At 40.1% G+C, this 13457-nt stretch overlaps 1 protein-coding gene across 4 annotated transcripts in view; it reads left to right on the top strand.

Annotated features, from left to right (window-relative positions):
• rfc1 (replication factor C (activator 1) 1) overlaps positions 1-13457 on the top strand; it is a 105144-nt gene that overhangs the window by 49845 nt on the left and 41842 nt on the right. For 3 of the 4 annotated variants that reach the window (XM_048595624.1, XM_020530096.2, XM_020530094.2), the window contains exons 7-10: positions 2659-2736; positions 3176-3275; positions 7731-8122; positions 10710-10817. In XM_048595624.1, the coding sequence (XP_048451581.1) occupies positions 2659-2736; positions 3176-3275; positions 7731-8122; positions 10710-10817 (678 nt within the window). The remainder of the gene's footprint in view (positions 1-2658; positions 2737-3175; positions 3276-7730; positions 8123-10709; positions 10818-13457) is intronic. The other variant, XM_020530095.2, reaches the window with a different exon arrangement.

Here is a 13457-nt window from a genome sequence, read left to right as displayed (position 1 = left end):
TCTTCTATCCACCTCCCCCTCTCTCCCTATTTATTTCAGAATCCCCTCCCCCTCCCCCATTTCTGAAGAAGGGTCTAGGCCCGAAACGTCAGCCTTCCTGCTCCTCTGTTGGTGCTTGGCCTGCTCGGTTCATCCAGCTCTACACCTTGTTTTCTCAGTATTAGTATGGAAATAGTGTTGTGGAAACTAATGGGATTGAAGCCTGACTAATCCCCTAGGGCCCAATAATCTACAACCCATTGTACTTAAGGAACTGGCCTATGATTCTGTAGACTCTGGAACGATTTCTATGGATTGGAAGGTAGCTAATGTAACCTCACCTCTTTTAAAGAGGAGAGAAGAGAGAAAATGGCATTACAGACAGGTTAGCCTGACATTGGTATAGGGAATATGTTAGAGTCCGTTATGAAAGATTTAATAGCAGAGCACTTGGAAAACTGTGGACTAGGGTTGGACAGTCAGCATAAATTTGCAAAAAGCAAGTTATGCTTGACAAATCTTTTAGAATTTTTTCAGGGTGTAACTTGTAGAGCTTACGAAGGGGAACTACTTGATGTGGTTTACTTGGACTTTCAGAAGGTGTTTATTAAGATCTAATGTGAGATTAGCAGGTAAAATTATAGCACATGGGATTGAAAGTAACCTTCTTACATAGAGAACTGGCTGGCTGGTAGAAAACAGTAAGAATAAATTTTTTTGAATGGCTGCCAGTGACCAGTGGGTGTACTGCAAGGTCAGTGCTTAGATCTATTCGCAATATAGATTAACGATTTAAGTGAAGGAACTAAATGTAATATCTCCAGGTTTGTAGATGAGACAAAGCTAGGTGGGAGGGCGAACTGTGAGGTGAATGTAGAGTTGCTTCAGTATGATTTGGACAAGTAGATGGGTGGACAAATGCATGGCAGATGAAGTATAATGTGGAAAATGTGAGGTTATCCACTTTAGTAGCAAAAGCATGGAGCCTATTTGAATGGTAATAGATTAGGAAAGGATGTTCGTGATGGGAGCCCAGAACCTTGGGTCATAGTCTAAGGAAAAATATAGACTATTCAATACTGAGATGAGGAGAAATTTCTTCACCCAGCGTGTGTTGAGCTTGGAATTCTTCGCAACAGAAAGGCCGAGGTCTAAGTGTTGAATAAGATTCAAAAAAGGAAATTGATCCCTTTCGCCCTAAGCGCCATATCTAAGCATATGGGGAGAAAGCAGGCACAGGATACTAAGTTGGATGATCAACCGTGATCGTATTGAAAGGCAAAGAGCTAAATGGCCGCTTCCTGTTTATATTTATCATGTCCATGTCTGTCTTGCAAGAAATATTTAGCAACTTGCTTAAATTTGGAATAAACTTGGTGAATGTTGCATTACGGTTTTGCTTCCCATGGAAGTAATTGTTCCTAGAACTGAGAGAAATTTTTAATCAGTCAGGATTTGAGGATTATGTGGATAACGCGGAAAAGTGGAGTTGAGGTTTATCAGATCAGCCATGATCTCGTTTAATGACGGAGCAGACTTGATGGGCCGAATGTTTTACTTCAGCTCCTATTGTCTTCTCAAAGTATTCTCAATGTGGAACTTGCTCCCTCCTTGCATGTTGGCCAATAAGACCTCAATCAGAATTGACCCTCCAGTGTGATGTGGTGCAAGTACTTGTGCCATCTAGTTTGGTTTGCTTTGATGTAATCAAAACTGGTCTGAATAGATCAAACTTGAAATCCACTCTGACGAGTTAGTCTGGTTTGGGCTTCCTTGGACTTCTGTTCTTGTATTTTAAGGAACTAAACTCATTTGTTCCTTCCACATCCATGTGGAGGTGTGATGGTCTAGTGATATTATCGCTAGATTATTAATTCAGAGATCCAAGTAATATTTTGGGGACCTGAGTTCAAATCCCATCATGGCAGATGGTGGAATTTGAATTCAATTGATGTCTAGAATTTGGGGGCTAATGATGACTGTGAAGTCATTGTTAATTAGTGAACCAGACGGGTTTTTCCAACCAAGTCCTGTAGGGAAGGAAACTGCTGTCCTTACCTGGTTTGGCCGTTATGCAAGTGGTTGATTCTTAACTGCCTTCTGGGCAATTAGGGCTGGGCAATAAATGGTGGTCCAGTTAGCAGCTCCCACATTACACGAATGAATTAAAATAAATAAATATTACATTAAATACGCAGATACATTGCTTGGATAAAATTGGCCTGTAAATTTCAAAATGCCACCTCTTTGCTTTAGTCATTCACATCTTCATTGGCTGAGGCTTCCCCATTGTCTTGCCAGTTGGGGTCTGACAGGAATGGTTGATCTGACAGCACCCATTTTTTCCTGTGATTGTACTAGTCTTTTCATACAACGTTTTTAATGTATGAGATAACAAGGTGTAGAGCTGGATGAGCACAGCAGGCCAAGCAGCATCAGAGGAGCAGGAAAGCTGACGTTTCGGGCCTGGACCCTTCTTCAGAAATGTATGTTTGTCTTTACAAAGTATTCTACCCTAGTTGATTGATTGTGGTGCTTGTTATCTGCTGGTAACATTGTTTCCTCACTTGTTATCTGTGGAAAATATTTGCAAATAGTCTATAGTCTTTGTACCTAATGTGTGTTTTAATTTGGTCCAGATATTTAATAAAAACCATGTTCTTCTTTCCTCCTCTCCAGCTTGAGAGGCAGCTGCACGAGGATGAACAATTTGCTAAAACACTGGCCGTGTTGGATGAATTGCCAAAAAGTAAAAAGGTAACTGTGGCAATAAAAATCTACCACATTAAAATAGAGCAATAGAGTGATTTCTAACATAATTATGATGTTTAGAGAATTTGTATTTCATTGTGGGAGTAAATTCGGAAATGTCTAATTTGTAGCTAGTAGCAAAAAATTTTAAAGGTGGCATTTTAAAATTTCTTGGGCAATTTCATGCAAGTAATATATTTGTGTATTTAATGCAGCAGTTATTGATGTGGAAGGAACTATGGCCTTAGTTTCTTAAAATACAGGGAAAATATGCCCAAGGAAGCTCAAAGTAGATTAACTGTCTCTGGTGTGGTTTTCAAAGCTGAACTACTGTGACCAGCTTTGGATCACGTTTGGATCAGTCACCAATACCTGAATTAAGGCTATTGTAGAACCATTCCCCAAATTCTACTTGAAAAGTTCACTTCATTCCAATCATTTTCAGGCACGTACTGATTCTGAAGGCCAGGAACTGTCTTTATCCTTGGTTGTAAAGGCTGAACCCCGTAAAACAGATGAACAAGCAGGAGAACATTCTGGTAAATGTATGTTTTGAAAAAGTGATTGTGTGCTTTTGATAAACCCCAAGGTTGAGCGTTAATGCTGTTGAACCCTTAAATTTCTGACTTTTTCAAGGAATTCCAAACAGCCTGAGGATAGACTGTTCCTGGATAGTGCTACATTAAACCCTAATATGAAGGTAGTGGTAATTCAATGCTAAAGATAACTTTCCTTGGTGTTTAGGTTTCCCTAATTGTACAAAAGCATTAAACAGGTCACAGTACGAAATGTGTAAAAGGAAGGATAATTTGGATAAAACTTAATTGATAGACATGAAATAAAAAGTTAGAGTTAATTAATCAAAAACAAAGTTACTGGAAAAGCTCAGCAGGTCTGGCAGCATCTGTGAAGATGGCACTGTGGCTCAGTGGTTAGCACTGCTGCCTCACAGCACCAGGGACCCGGGTTTGATTCCACCCTCGGGTGACTGTCTATGTGGAGTTTGCATATTCTCCCTGTGTCTGCGTGGGTTTTCTCTGGGTGCTCCGGTTTCCTCCCACATCATAAAGATGTGCAGGCTAGATGGATTGGCCTTGCTAAATTGCCCATAGTGTTCAGGGGTGTGTGGATTAGGGTTATAGGGGAATGGGTATGGGTGGGATTCTCTGAGGATTGGTGTGGACTTGTTGGGCCGAAGGGCCTGTTTCCACACTGCAGGGATTCTATGATTCTGTGGTTAATGTTTCGGGACCGGTGACCCTTCCTCAGAACTGATGGTGGCTGGGAAAACGTTGGTTTGTATGCAGAAAATAAGGAGGGGCATGGGGTAGGAAGTAAATGATAGGACAGAGCCTAAAGAGAGAGAAGAACAGTTGGACAGATAAAGGAGTTGATAACGATCTGGCTGGGAAGGTGAATAGTTGTTAATGGGGACTATTAGTGACTAACTACAGTGGTGTGTAATGGCAGGCTGTGTGGTAGCAAGGCCTGGTGTGTGGGGTTGGGGGCTGGGACATGGGAGAGTTTAGGTTCTAAAATTATTGAACTCGATATTGAGTCTGGAGGGCTGCAGGGTCCCCAAGCAGAAAATGAGATGTTCTTCCAGCTTGCGCTGAGGTTCGCTGGAACACTGCAGCAAGCCAGAGACGGAGACGTTGGTCAGGGAACAGGGTCTTCTGGATGTGGAGATCATCAGATGCCATTTCCACTACCTCCAGCAAGATGCCATTCCCCTCCCCTCTCTTGTCTGCCTTCCGCAGGGACCATTCCCTCCGGGGCACCCTGGTCCACACTTCCTTCAGCCCAACCCCCCCCCCCCCACCCCCGACAGCCCTACGGCACCTTCCCCTGTCACCGGTGAAGGTGCAACACCTGCCCATTTACCTCCTTCCTCCACAGTATCCAAGGGCCCAAACATACCTTCCAGGTGAAGCAACAGAATCTAGTCTACTGCATTCGTTGCACACAATGTGGTCTCCTGTACATTGGGGAAATGAAGCGTGGACTGGGTGACCACTTCGCAGAATATCTATGTTCTGCTTGCAAAAAAGACCCTGAACGACCTGTTGCCTGCCACTTCAATGCACCACCCTGTTCCCTGACCCGAAACGTCAGCTTTGATGCTGCCTGGCCTGCTGTGTTCCTCCAGCTCCACACTGTGTTATCTCTGACTCCAGCATTGGCAGTTCTTACTATCACCCTCCCAGCCTAATTGTTATTAACTCTTTGTCTGTCCAACTGCTCTTCTCTCTCTTTAGGCTGTATCCCTATCCTTTGCTCCCTACCCCATCCCCCTCCCTTTTATCTGCATATAAACTGACGTTTTCCCAGCCACCATCAGTTCTGAGGAAGGGTCACTGGACCTGAAACATTAACTCTGTTCTTTTCTTCACAGATGCTGCCAGACCTGCTGAGCTTTTCCAGCAACTTCTGTTATTGTTCCTGATTCACAGCATCCGCAGTTCTTCTGGTTTTTATAGAGTTAATGGATGTTGGTTTGTCTGGAGAAAGTATTGATTTCTCAGCTGTTCATTTTTGTTCTTGCTATATACAGATGATCTGAATTTACAGACAGGCAACATGATGCTAGAATTGGCCCGTACGCTTTTGTGCTTTTGCGAACCTGTTAATTTGGAGGAAAATACTTGAAGACAAAGAGATTAGTGGAGGGAAAAGGCAGAAGCATGATAAAACTTGACATGGGGAGGTGTAAGGCAGTGGGGGGGGGTGTAAAAAACAAAAATAGAACTCGACCCTCAATGGAAAGATGGTGCAGTGCTTGGATGAACAGAGATTTCCACAGGCTCTATAGGTTGAGCAGCATTTGTAGACAAACAGAGTTCATGTTCTATGTCAACAACCATTTGTCAGAATTGTAAAAATTTAGATATGTGACAAACAATTTAAGCAATTACAAAGAGAAGAATAAAGGGCTAAATGATGAACAAACGAAGGGCATAATCTGTGATGAGGTGTGAGGTAGGTGTGATTAAATGACAAGGTTATGGTGCAAAGCAAAAGGAGATGATAGTGGGCCAAGCAACAAAACAAAATATCTGCAGAAACTATAATTGGCAACAGAAGAATCCTTACCAATGCCTGGTGTCTACAAAAATGGTAGCAATGGCTTTAATCCAAAATTGTTGAACTAAATGTTTAATAATTTTTTTTTTAAAACTGCATGGCCTTGCAGCAATTCAGTAGGTTATCCTGTTAAGTTACTGTTTTTGCACAGCTATGCAAAAGAAATAAGAGTGTGAACTTGTAAGCGATGTGCATTCAAAAAAGCAACTTAGTGGGAGCATGACGTTTAGTACTGAAGATTGTAAACTAAGCTTTAAAACGACAATGCAAGGGTCAAGGGCATATTAGAACAGAGAATTAAAATGACAAGTGACTAGCAGCTTTTCATGTGACCTGAATGGAGGTGATCAGAAAAATAAGAGGTAATTGGTGAATACAGTACACTTGAAAGAAATTACTATTTCACCTGGAAGAAGTATTTGGAGCTATGGACAGTGGGAAGGTGGTGGTGAAAGGGCAGACTACTCTTTCCACAGAAGCAGAGGAGTTGAAAAATGGGTGTTCATTCCTTGAATGTAAAAAGTGGAAATGGCAGAGCCTGTTTCTTTTAAAAACAATGTTAGCTTTATAAATGAAAGCTTGTGCGTACCCAAGTAAAATAGTAATAACTTTTTACCAAACATCGGTTCGACTATTATGTATGCTGTATCAAGCATTCCATTATGAAAATGACACTAAAGACAAAACAAAGTAAGTATGCATTCACCAGAATGACCCGAGGATTGAGAAAGTATAGTTGAGAACAGGCAGTCATAGCTGAAACAATAAAAGCGATGAAGGAATTTAATAGGTTTTAAAAATTTTGAAGGGCTTTGAATCAGAAGAAAATCCATGATTTATGATTGGTGGGCTGGTGAACAGAGTACTGGGTTAGTTCTTGGAATGCATTAAGAATGGCTGTCATAGGTGTAGTGTGCTGAATGACCACCTGCTATGCAATAAACTACTTTTGGTCCTGTGGATTATTTCAGTCTTTTGATCATGCTATTAAGTGCTCCAGTTACATAAGAACTTAAAAAGCTAGGAGCAGGGAGAAGCAATTCAGTCCCTCAAACCTACTCTACCGTTTAGTACAATCATGACTGATCTCATCATGGTCTTAACTTCATTTTCCTGCCTGCTGTCCTAACCCTACAAACCAATACTAATTAAAAATCTGTCTATCTCCACTTTAAATTTCCTCAATGTCCCAGCATTCGCTGCATTCTGGGCTAGTGAATTCCACAGATTCACGACCCTTTTGTGAGAAGTAATTTGTCTTCATCTCTGTTTCAGATCTGACCCCTTGTTCTAGATTGTCCCACATGAGGAAACGTACTGTCAATTTTGACAATATTTTGTCAATCCCTTTCAGCTTTTATATGCCTTAATTAGATCTCCTGTCATTCTTTAAACCCCAGAGTGTATAGGTCTGAACTGTTCGATCTCTCTTCATAAGACAAACCCTCATCTCTGGAATCAGTCTAATTGTTTAATGTGAGCTCAATAAACGTGCCTTCATGCCTCCTGCTTGAAGTGCATATGTGGAGTTGGGCATACATGCTGTGAGTAATTCCTTGAGTTCGAACATTTAGGATAACCACTGTGAGGCATGAAAAAGCATATATTGTTGGTGAAGCTGCATACTTGAAAGATGGGACACCGGACACTGGCTGAAAGGTCTTTCTGATTTTGGATGTGCATCTAGTTAGTCTACAAATGTCATGCTTATATTTTAGCAAACTATGACAATAAGCGAAATGTCCTCGTCAGCTCTCAATGATTTTAAAGATGTTAACTTTACTCATTAGCTGGGCGTGCCATATTGGGTAATGTTAATATTAAGATCCCTGAAGGATTCTATTCCATGATATTCTCATTTTGATGTGCACATTTTAAAAAGAACTTCACTAATTAAAATTTGCCTTAATTTTCAGCCAAGATGTTGAGTGAAACTGACAGTAATGTGAAAAATTGTACTGAAAAAATTGTAAGTAGCAAATCGCAGAGCTTGAGGACTTCTGCCCAACAGTCATCTGAATCTTCCGGTGCTAAAGTGGAAAAATCATCTAGTAAATTATCTCCAGTCAAAAGCAGTACAAAACTTGCTATCATGAAACATAAAGAAGAATTGACTCATGTGATAGGGAGCAGTCCAACAAGATCAGCCCGAGAGAAGAAAATGTCGCCAAGGAAAGAAGAGACAACTGGGCTTTCAAAGAAAGGACAAACCAAGATTACTCCAAAGAAAGAAAAAAAAACTGTCTCTTCAAATAAAGAAAAAATTTCTCCAAACAAAGAAAAGAAAATATCCCCAAATAAACCTGAGGTAGCAAACGCTTTGGTAACATTTGCTGTATTTTGGGTCAGATGCATGGTGGCTTGCTTCAGGTTGTGACTAGCTCCAAGTAGAAGTGGAAAATTTCTGATCAAAATTCTCCCTCTTTCTGTCAATAGGGAAAAATAGTTTTAAAATTGCAGATGTATTTTATCAGATTTCCTGCTTTGGGCCAACTTCCCTCCATAATATGCCACTGATTGAGAACAGTTGTAACCAGGATTAATTTATATATACTGTTATGCATCACTGTTTGGTTTGAGACTGGAGGAAATCCAGGATATATGTATGTGTGTATTAGTCTTAGATAAGTTCTTTGAAGAGAACATAGTCATAGTCATAGTCTTAGAGTCGTACAGCACGGAAACAGACCCTTTGATCCGACCAGTCCATGCTGACCATAATCCCAAACTAAACTAATTCTTTCTGCCTGCACTTGGCCCATATCCCTCTAAATGTTTCTTATTCTTGTACTTATCTAAATTATTTTAAACATTGTGACTGTGCCCACATCCACCAATTCCTCTGGAAGGCCATTCCACACATGAACCACTCTCTTCTTTGAAAAAAAAAATTGCCCTTCATGATTTTTTAAAAAATCATTCTTCTCTGCCTTAAAAATGTGACCCTTAATCTTGAGATCACCCACCCTAAGGGAAAGGCCCAGTCATTCACCTTATCTGTACCCCTCATTATTTTATAAACCTCTAAAGGTCACCTCTCAACTGCCTATGCTCCAGTGAGAAAAGTCCCAGTCTATCCAGCCTCTCCTTAAAACTCAAACCCTCCATTCCCGGTAACATTCTGGTAAATCTTTTCTAAACCTTCTCCAGCTTAATAATATCCTTCCTATAACAGGAAGACCAGACACTGGACGCAGTACAGAAGAGGCCTCACCAACATCCTGTACAACCTCAACGTGACTTCCCAACTCCTATACTCAAAGGTCTGAGCAATGAAGGCAAGCATGCTAAAGGCCTTCTTCATCACCCTATGTATATGTGATGCAAATTTCAAAGAATTATGTACCTGAATCCTTAGGCTCTCTGCTCTACGACACTACCCAAGACGTTACTTTTAATTGTATGTCTTGCCTTTGTTTGATTTACAAAAATGCAATGCCTCGCATTTATTGAAATTGAACTCCATCCGCGACTCCCAATTGATCAAGATCCCTTTGTAATCTTAGCCTTCTTCACTGCCCACTATACCATCAATCTTGGTGTCATCCGCAAACTTACTAAATATGCTTTCCATATTCTTATATAAGTCATTTATATAAATGACCAGCAAAAGTGTACCCATCACTAATCCCTGTGGAACAACATTGCTCACAGGTCTCCAGTCGAAAAAACAACCCTCCATAATCACACTCTGTCTCCTGCCGCTAAGTCAATTTTGTATTTAATTGGCAAGCTCACTGTGAATCCCAAATGATCTAACTTTGCGGAACCTTGTCAAAGGCTTTACTAATGAGAAAATATTTGAGTGTTTTCCAGAATTGCAGAACTATTTTGGTACAGCTCAAGACCCTTTGACCCATCATGTCTAAATCAGCTGTCTGAGCATAATGACCGAGAGCCATTGGCTCCATAACCATGCACATTATTTCTGTTTCAGTAATCATCTTACACACTGTTGAATGCTTTCAATTGAACCTGCCTCCATCTCACTTCCAGGCTGTGCATTTCAAGCCTGAACCACTGTGTAAAAATTTTTTTTGTCCCACATTGCATTTACTTCTTTAGCAAGTCATTTAAAATCTTTTTCTCAGCTAGGTCGATAGGTTTGACTAGATTTCAGAAGATTGAAAGAATGGAAAGAATTGGATCAACCACACTAGGCGCATTTTATTAAAATATCAGCTGGTTGGCGAGACCTTTTTATTTTGCAATGTGAAAATTCTGCTGTCTGAGTATCAAGGAATAAATATATATACAGCAATCTTTGTTTTAACTGGCACCTTATGAACCGGCACTGTCGATAAACTAGCAAAAATTATATAGCTCAATAATTTGAAAATTTTACTGTATTATTCTGTCCAATTATTATGTTTTTTTGATTTGTTTACCTCATTGTAAATATACTTGTTCACTGGAATGGCCTCGTGAATAATCAACAGTTGATTCAATTTCAAGTCAATTTCTCCTCAAATACTGTGGTCTACCGTGATGTTCGAGTAGTTAGTTGAGAGTGCGAGTGAGAAGGCACTTTGCTGTTAAGTTTTATTTAAAACAAAGCTGAGTTATTATTTGTGATTTATGCTGTGAATAAAGTACAATAGTGGTGTGTATACTCCTTGCAATATATTTCTATTACTTAATGTGTGTTTTTGCATTGATTATGTGGACCTCTTGATTAACTGGAATATTTGATCAATTGACACACTCCTGGTCCCAAAGGTGCCAGTTAATGAAGTGTTTATTGTAGTTGATCCTACTTTCCAGCCGTAACACATTTCTGTTGAACACATTAATCAGGAAAATATGCAGTTTAAGTCTGAGCGGTTCTTTCTTGGGTTGCTTGGTATTTCGAAGACAGTGTGTGCTCTCAGAAGCTATGTTTCTTTTTTCTCTAGTCTGAGAACCCAGAGAATGCTGAAAAGAAGCGTCAGAATTACCTGGCCTACCGTAGCTTCCTGAACCGTGATGGCCCTCGAGCCCTGGGGTCTAAAGAAATCCCTCAGGTATGTTGGTAAAAAGATGCAATAGCAAACGACCCAAAGATAGTTTGTATTTGTAAGAAATTCATTTTCATAACTTCAGTGGAAACTAATGTATTTGGAAGGCAGCATATACTATCGCATTCTTTTATGGTCAGTGATATTATCATTTTACCAATATCCCAAAGTTGTTACAACACAGGCTTGCCGTGTTTGCACCAGCTCTTCAAGTGAGCGTTTCACTTAGTGCTGTTCCTCTTGACGACTTCCCATAAGCTGGTACGTTCTTAATTTGTAGATAGTAAACAATGTATGAACTAAAAGGTTGTTTAAAATTTATTGCATGGTTTGATGACTTGTGTTATCCATATGTAATGAACCAAGACGGTAGGATATTTTGAAATGCATAATACGATTTTTTTTTCGTTCATGTGATATAGGCATTGCTGGCTGGGTCAGCTTTTATTGCCTGTCTCTAGTTGCCTTTGAGTTTGTGGTGAACTGTCTTCTTGACTGTCCATTGTAGGCACACACTTGGTACTGTCAGGAGGGAGTTTCAGGATTTTGACCCACTGACTCCGAAAGAATGTCATTATTTTTCCAAGTCACCATGGTGAGTGATTCAGAAGGGAACTTGTAAGTGGTGCTGCTGCTATGTTTCAGCTGCTCTGCCTTTCTGGACGATAGTGGTCATGCATTTGGAAGAAGCTGTCAAGAGAGCCTTGGTGAATTTCTGCAGTGTATCTTGTAGATAACAAACTCTGCTGCTACTAAGTATTTGCGGTGAAGAGAATGTATGTTTTTGGATGTGGTGGCAATCAAGTGAACTACTTTGTGATGGATAGTGTCAAGCTTCCTGAGTGGTGTTGGAGCTTCACTCATCCAAACAAATGGGAGTATTCCGTCACATTTTTGACGTGTGCCTTGTGGACAGACTTTTGAGAGTCAATAGCCGAGTTATTTCTGCAGGATTCCTAACCTTTGACCTGTTCATACAGCTTCAGTATTCATATGGCTTGCCCAGTTTAGTTTATGATCAGTGGTAACCCCAAGATGTTGATAGTTTAGGATTCAGTGACGGTAATGCCATTGATGTCAAAGGGTAACGGTCAGCAAACAACTATAGGCTTCCCAAGATCCTGGGTAATTTTTAAAAAAAAAAGTGGATGCTTTGAATCTATTTCTTTTGCTTGCAGCTTGTGGATACCAGTCTGTGAATGTACATCAAATTAGACAACTTATGACATCTGTTAATGTGTTTCTGTTATTGGACAGCACATGCTGAACCATCCCGAGTGTCCTAGCAGCTACCCTAACGTTCAAGTTAATATCTTCAGTGAAGTTCATAAAGTGGCTCAGTTATTCCTGATAAAACTGACATGAGTTTGTAGGCAGAGAATCAGTCTTTGCCAAAGGAATATATTCGAGCCTTGTGCTGTTTTAAATTACCTGGGAAAGGCATGGGATATAGTTTAAAAAAATTAAAACTTTAGATGTTGGAAATCAGAAACAAAAACCGAAATTGCTAGAAAAACTCAGCAGGTCTAGTGTGACAACTGGCCTTGAAATCTTGACTCTGCTTTCTCGCCACAGATGCCGCCAGACCTGCTTAGTTTTTCCAGCAATTTCTGTTTTTACTTGTGTATGGGAATTTTAGAGAGAGAGGGAGGGCTTTTCCTATATTGTAGGATTTAAAAACACATCAGTTCAGTGGGTTACAAGTCGGAAATGCTAGCTTGGCATTTCAGAAGGTGCAATAAGCTAACAGTTTTTATCCTATCTTGTAGCTGCACCTGTGAGATTAATTGGAGGGAATCCACTTTGTTTCGCTCTTTGCTGTTTACTTTCATGATGCCTTTGGGCATGTACAAGCTGAAAATTGAATTTTTTTTATTTATTAATGGGACAAGGGTGTCATTGGCTAGGCAGTATTTATTGTCCATCCCTAATTACCCAGAGGGCAGTTATGAGTCAACCACATTACTATGGGTATGGAGTCACATGTAGGCCAGACCAGGTAAGGATGGCACTTTCCTTCCCTGAAGGACATTAGTGAACCAGATGGATTTTTCTGACATTCGACAATGGATTCATGGTCATCGCTGGATTCTTAATTCCAGATATATTGTATTGAATTCACATTCCACCATCGTCTGTGGTGGGATTCGAATCTGGGTCCCCAGAATGTTATCATATTAACGGTCTGGCAATGATACTACTAGGCCATCAATTGAATTCTTTGTACTTCCATTTTGAACTAAGAGCTACAGCCAAGCTGTGGGGAATGAAAGGGAGAAAAGAAAGATTGGAAGGGAAGGAAAGGATGATGTCCACTTCAGCACCTCTGCATTTGTCATTCATTTCCAATCACTGATCAATAGCTGGCAGTCAGCATTTGTATTAAATTTTTGGAGGCCATGATTTGAAAAGATACTTAAAGAAAAGTTTACTTAAAGGAAAAAGGAGCAGTATGCGCTGTTGTAGTAATTACATAGAAGTTGGAACAATTCAATGTTGTAATGCTATACTTTTGAATGTATGACTTGAGCTTCACTGTTCTTGACATCCAATACTATTCACCTTCTGAAAAACTTTGTGTATTCAAGGTTCTTTAGATTTCATGGCCTATCTGCAGAGATTCAAATGAAGCATTAACATTTGAGT

This window comes from Rhincodon typus, chromosome 1, assembly GCF_021869965.1.
Source record: "Rhincodon typus isolate 14 chromosome 1, sRhiTyp1.1, whole genome shotgun sequence".
In the NCBI taxonomy this organism is placed as follows: domain Eukaryota; kingdom Metazoa; phylum Chordata; class Chondrichthyes; order Orectolobiformes; family Rhincodontidae; genus Rhincodon; species Rhincodon typus.
Note: the sequence above shows the minus strand (reverse complement) of the source record. Positions and strands in the feature narration are given on the sequence as shown.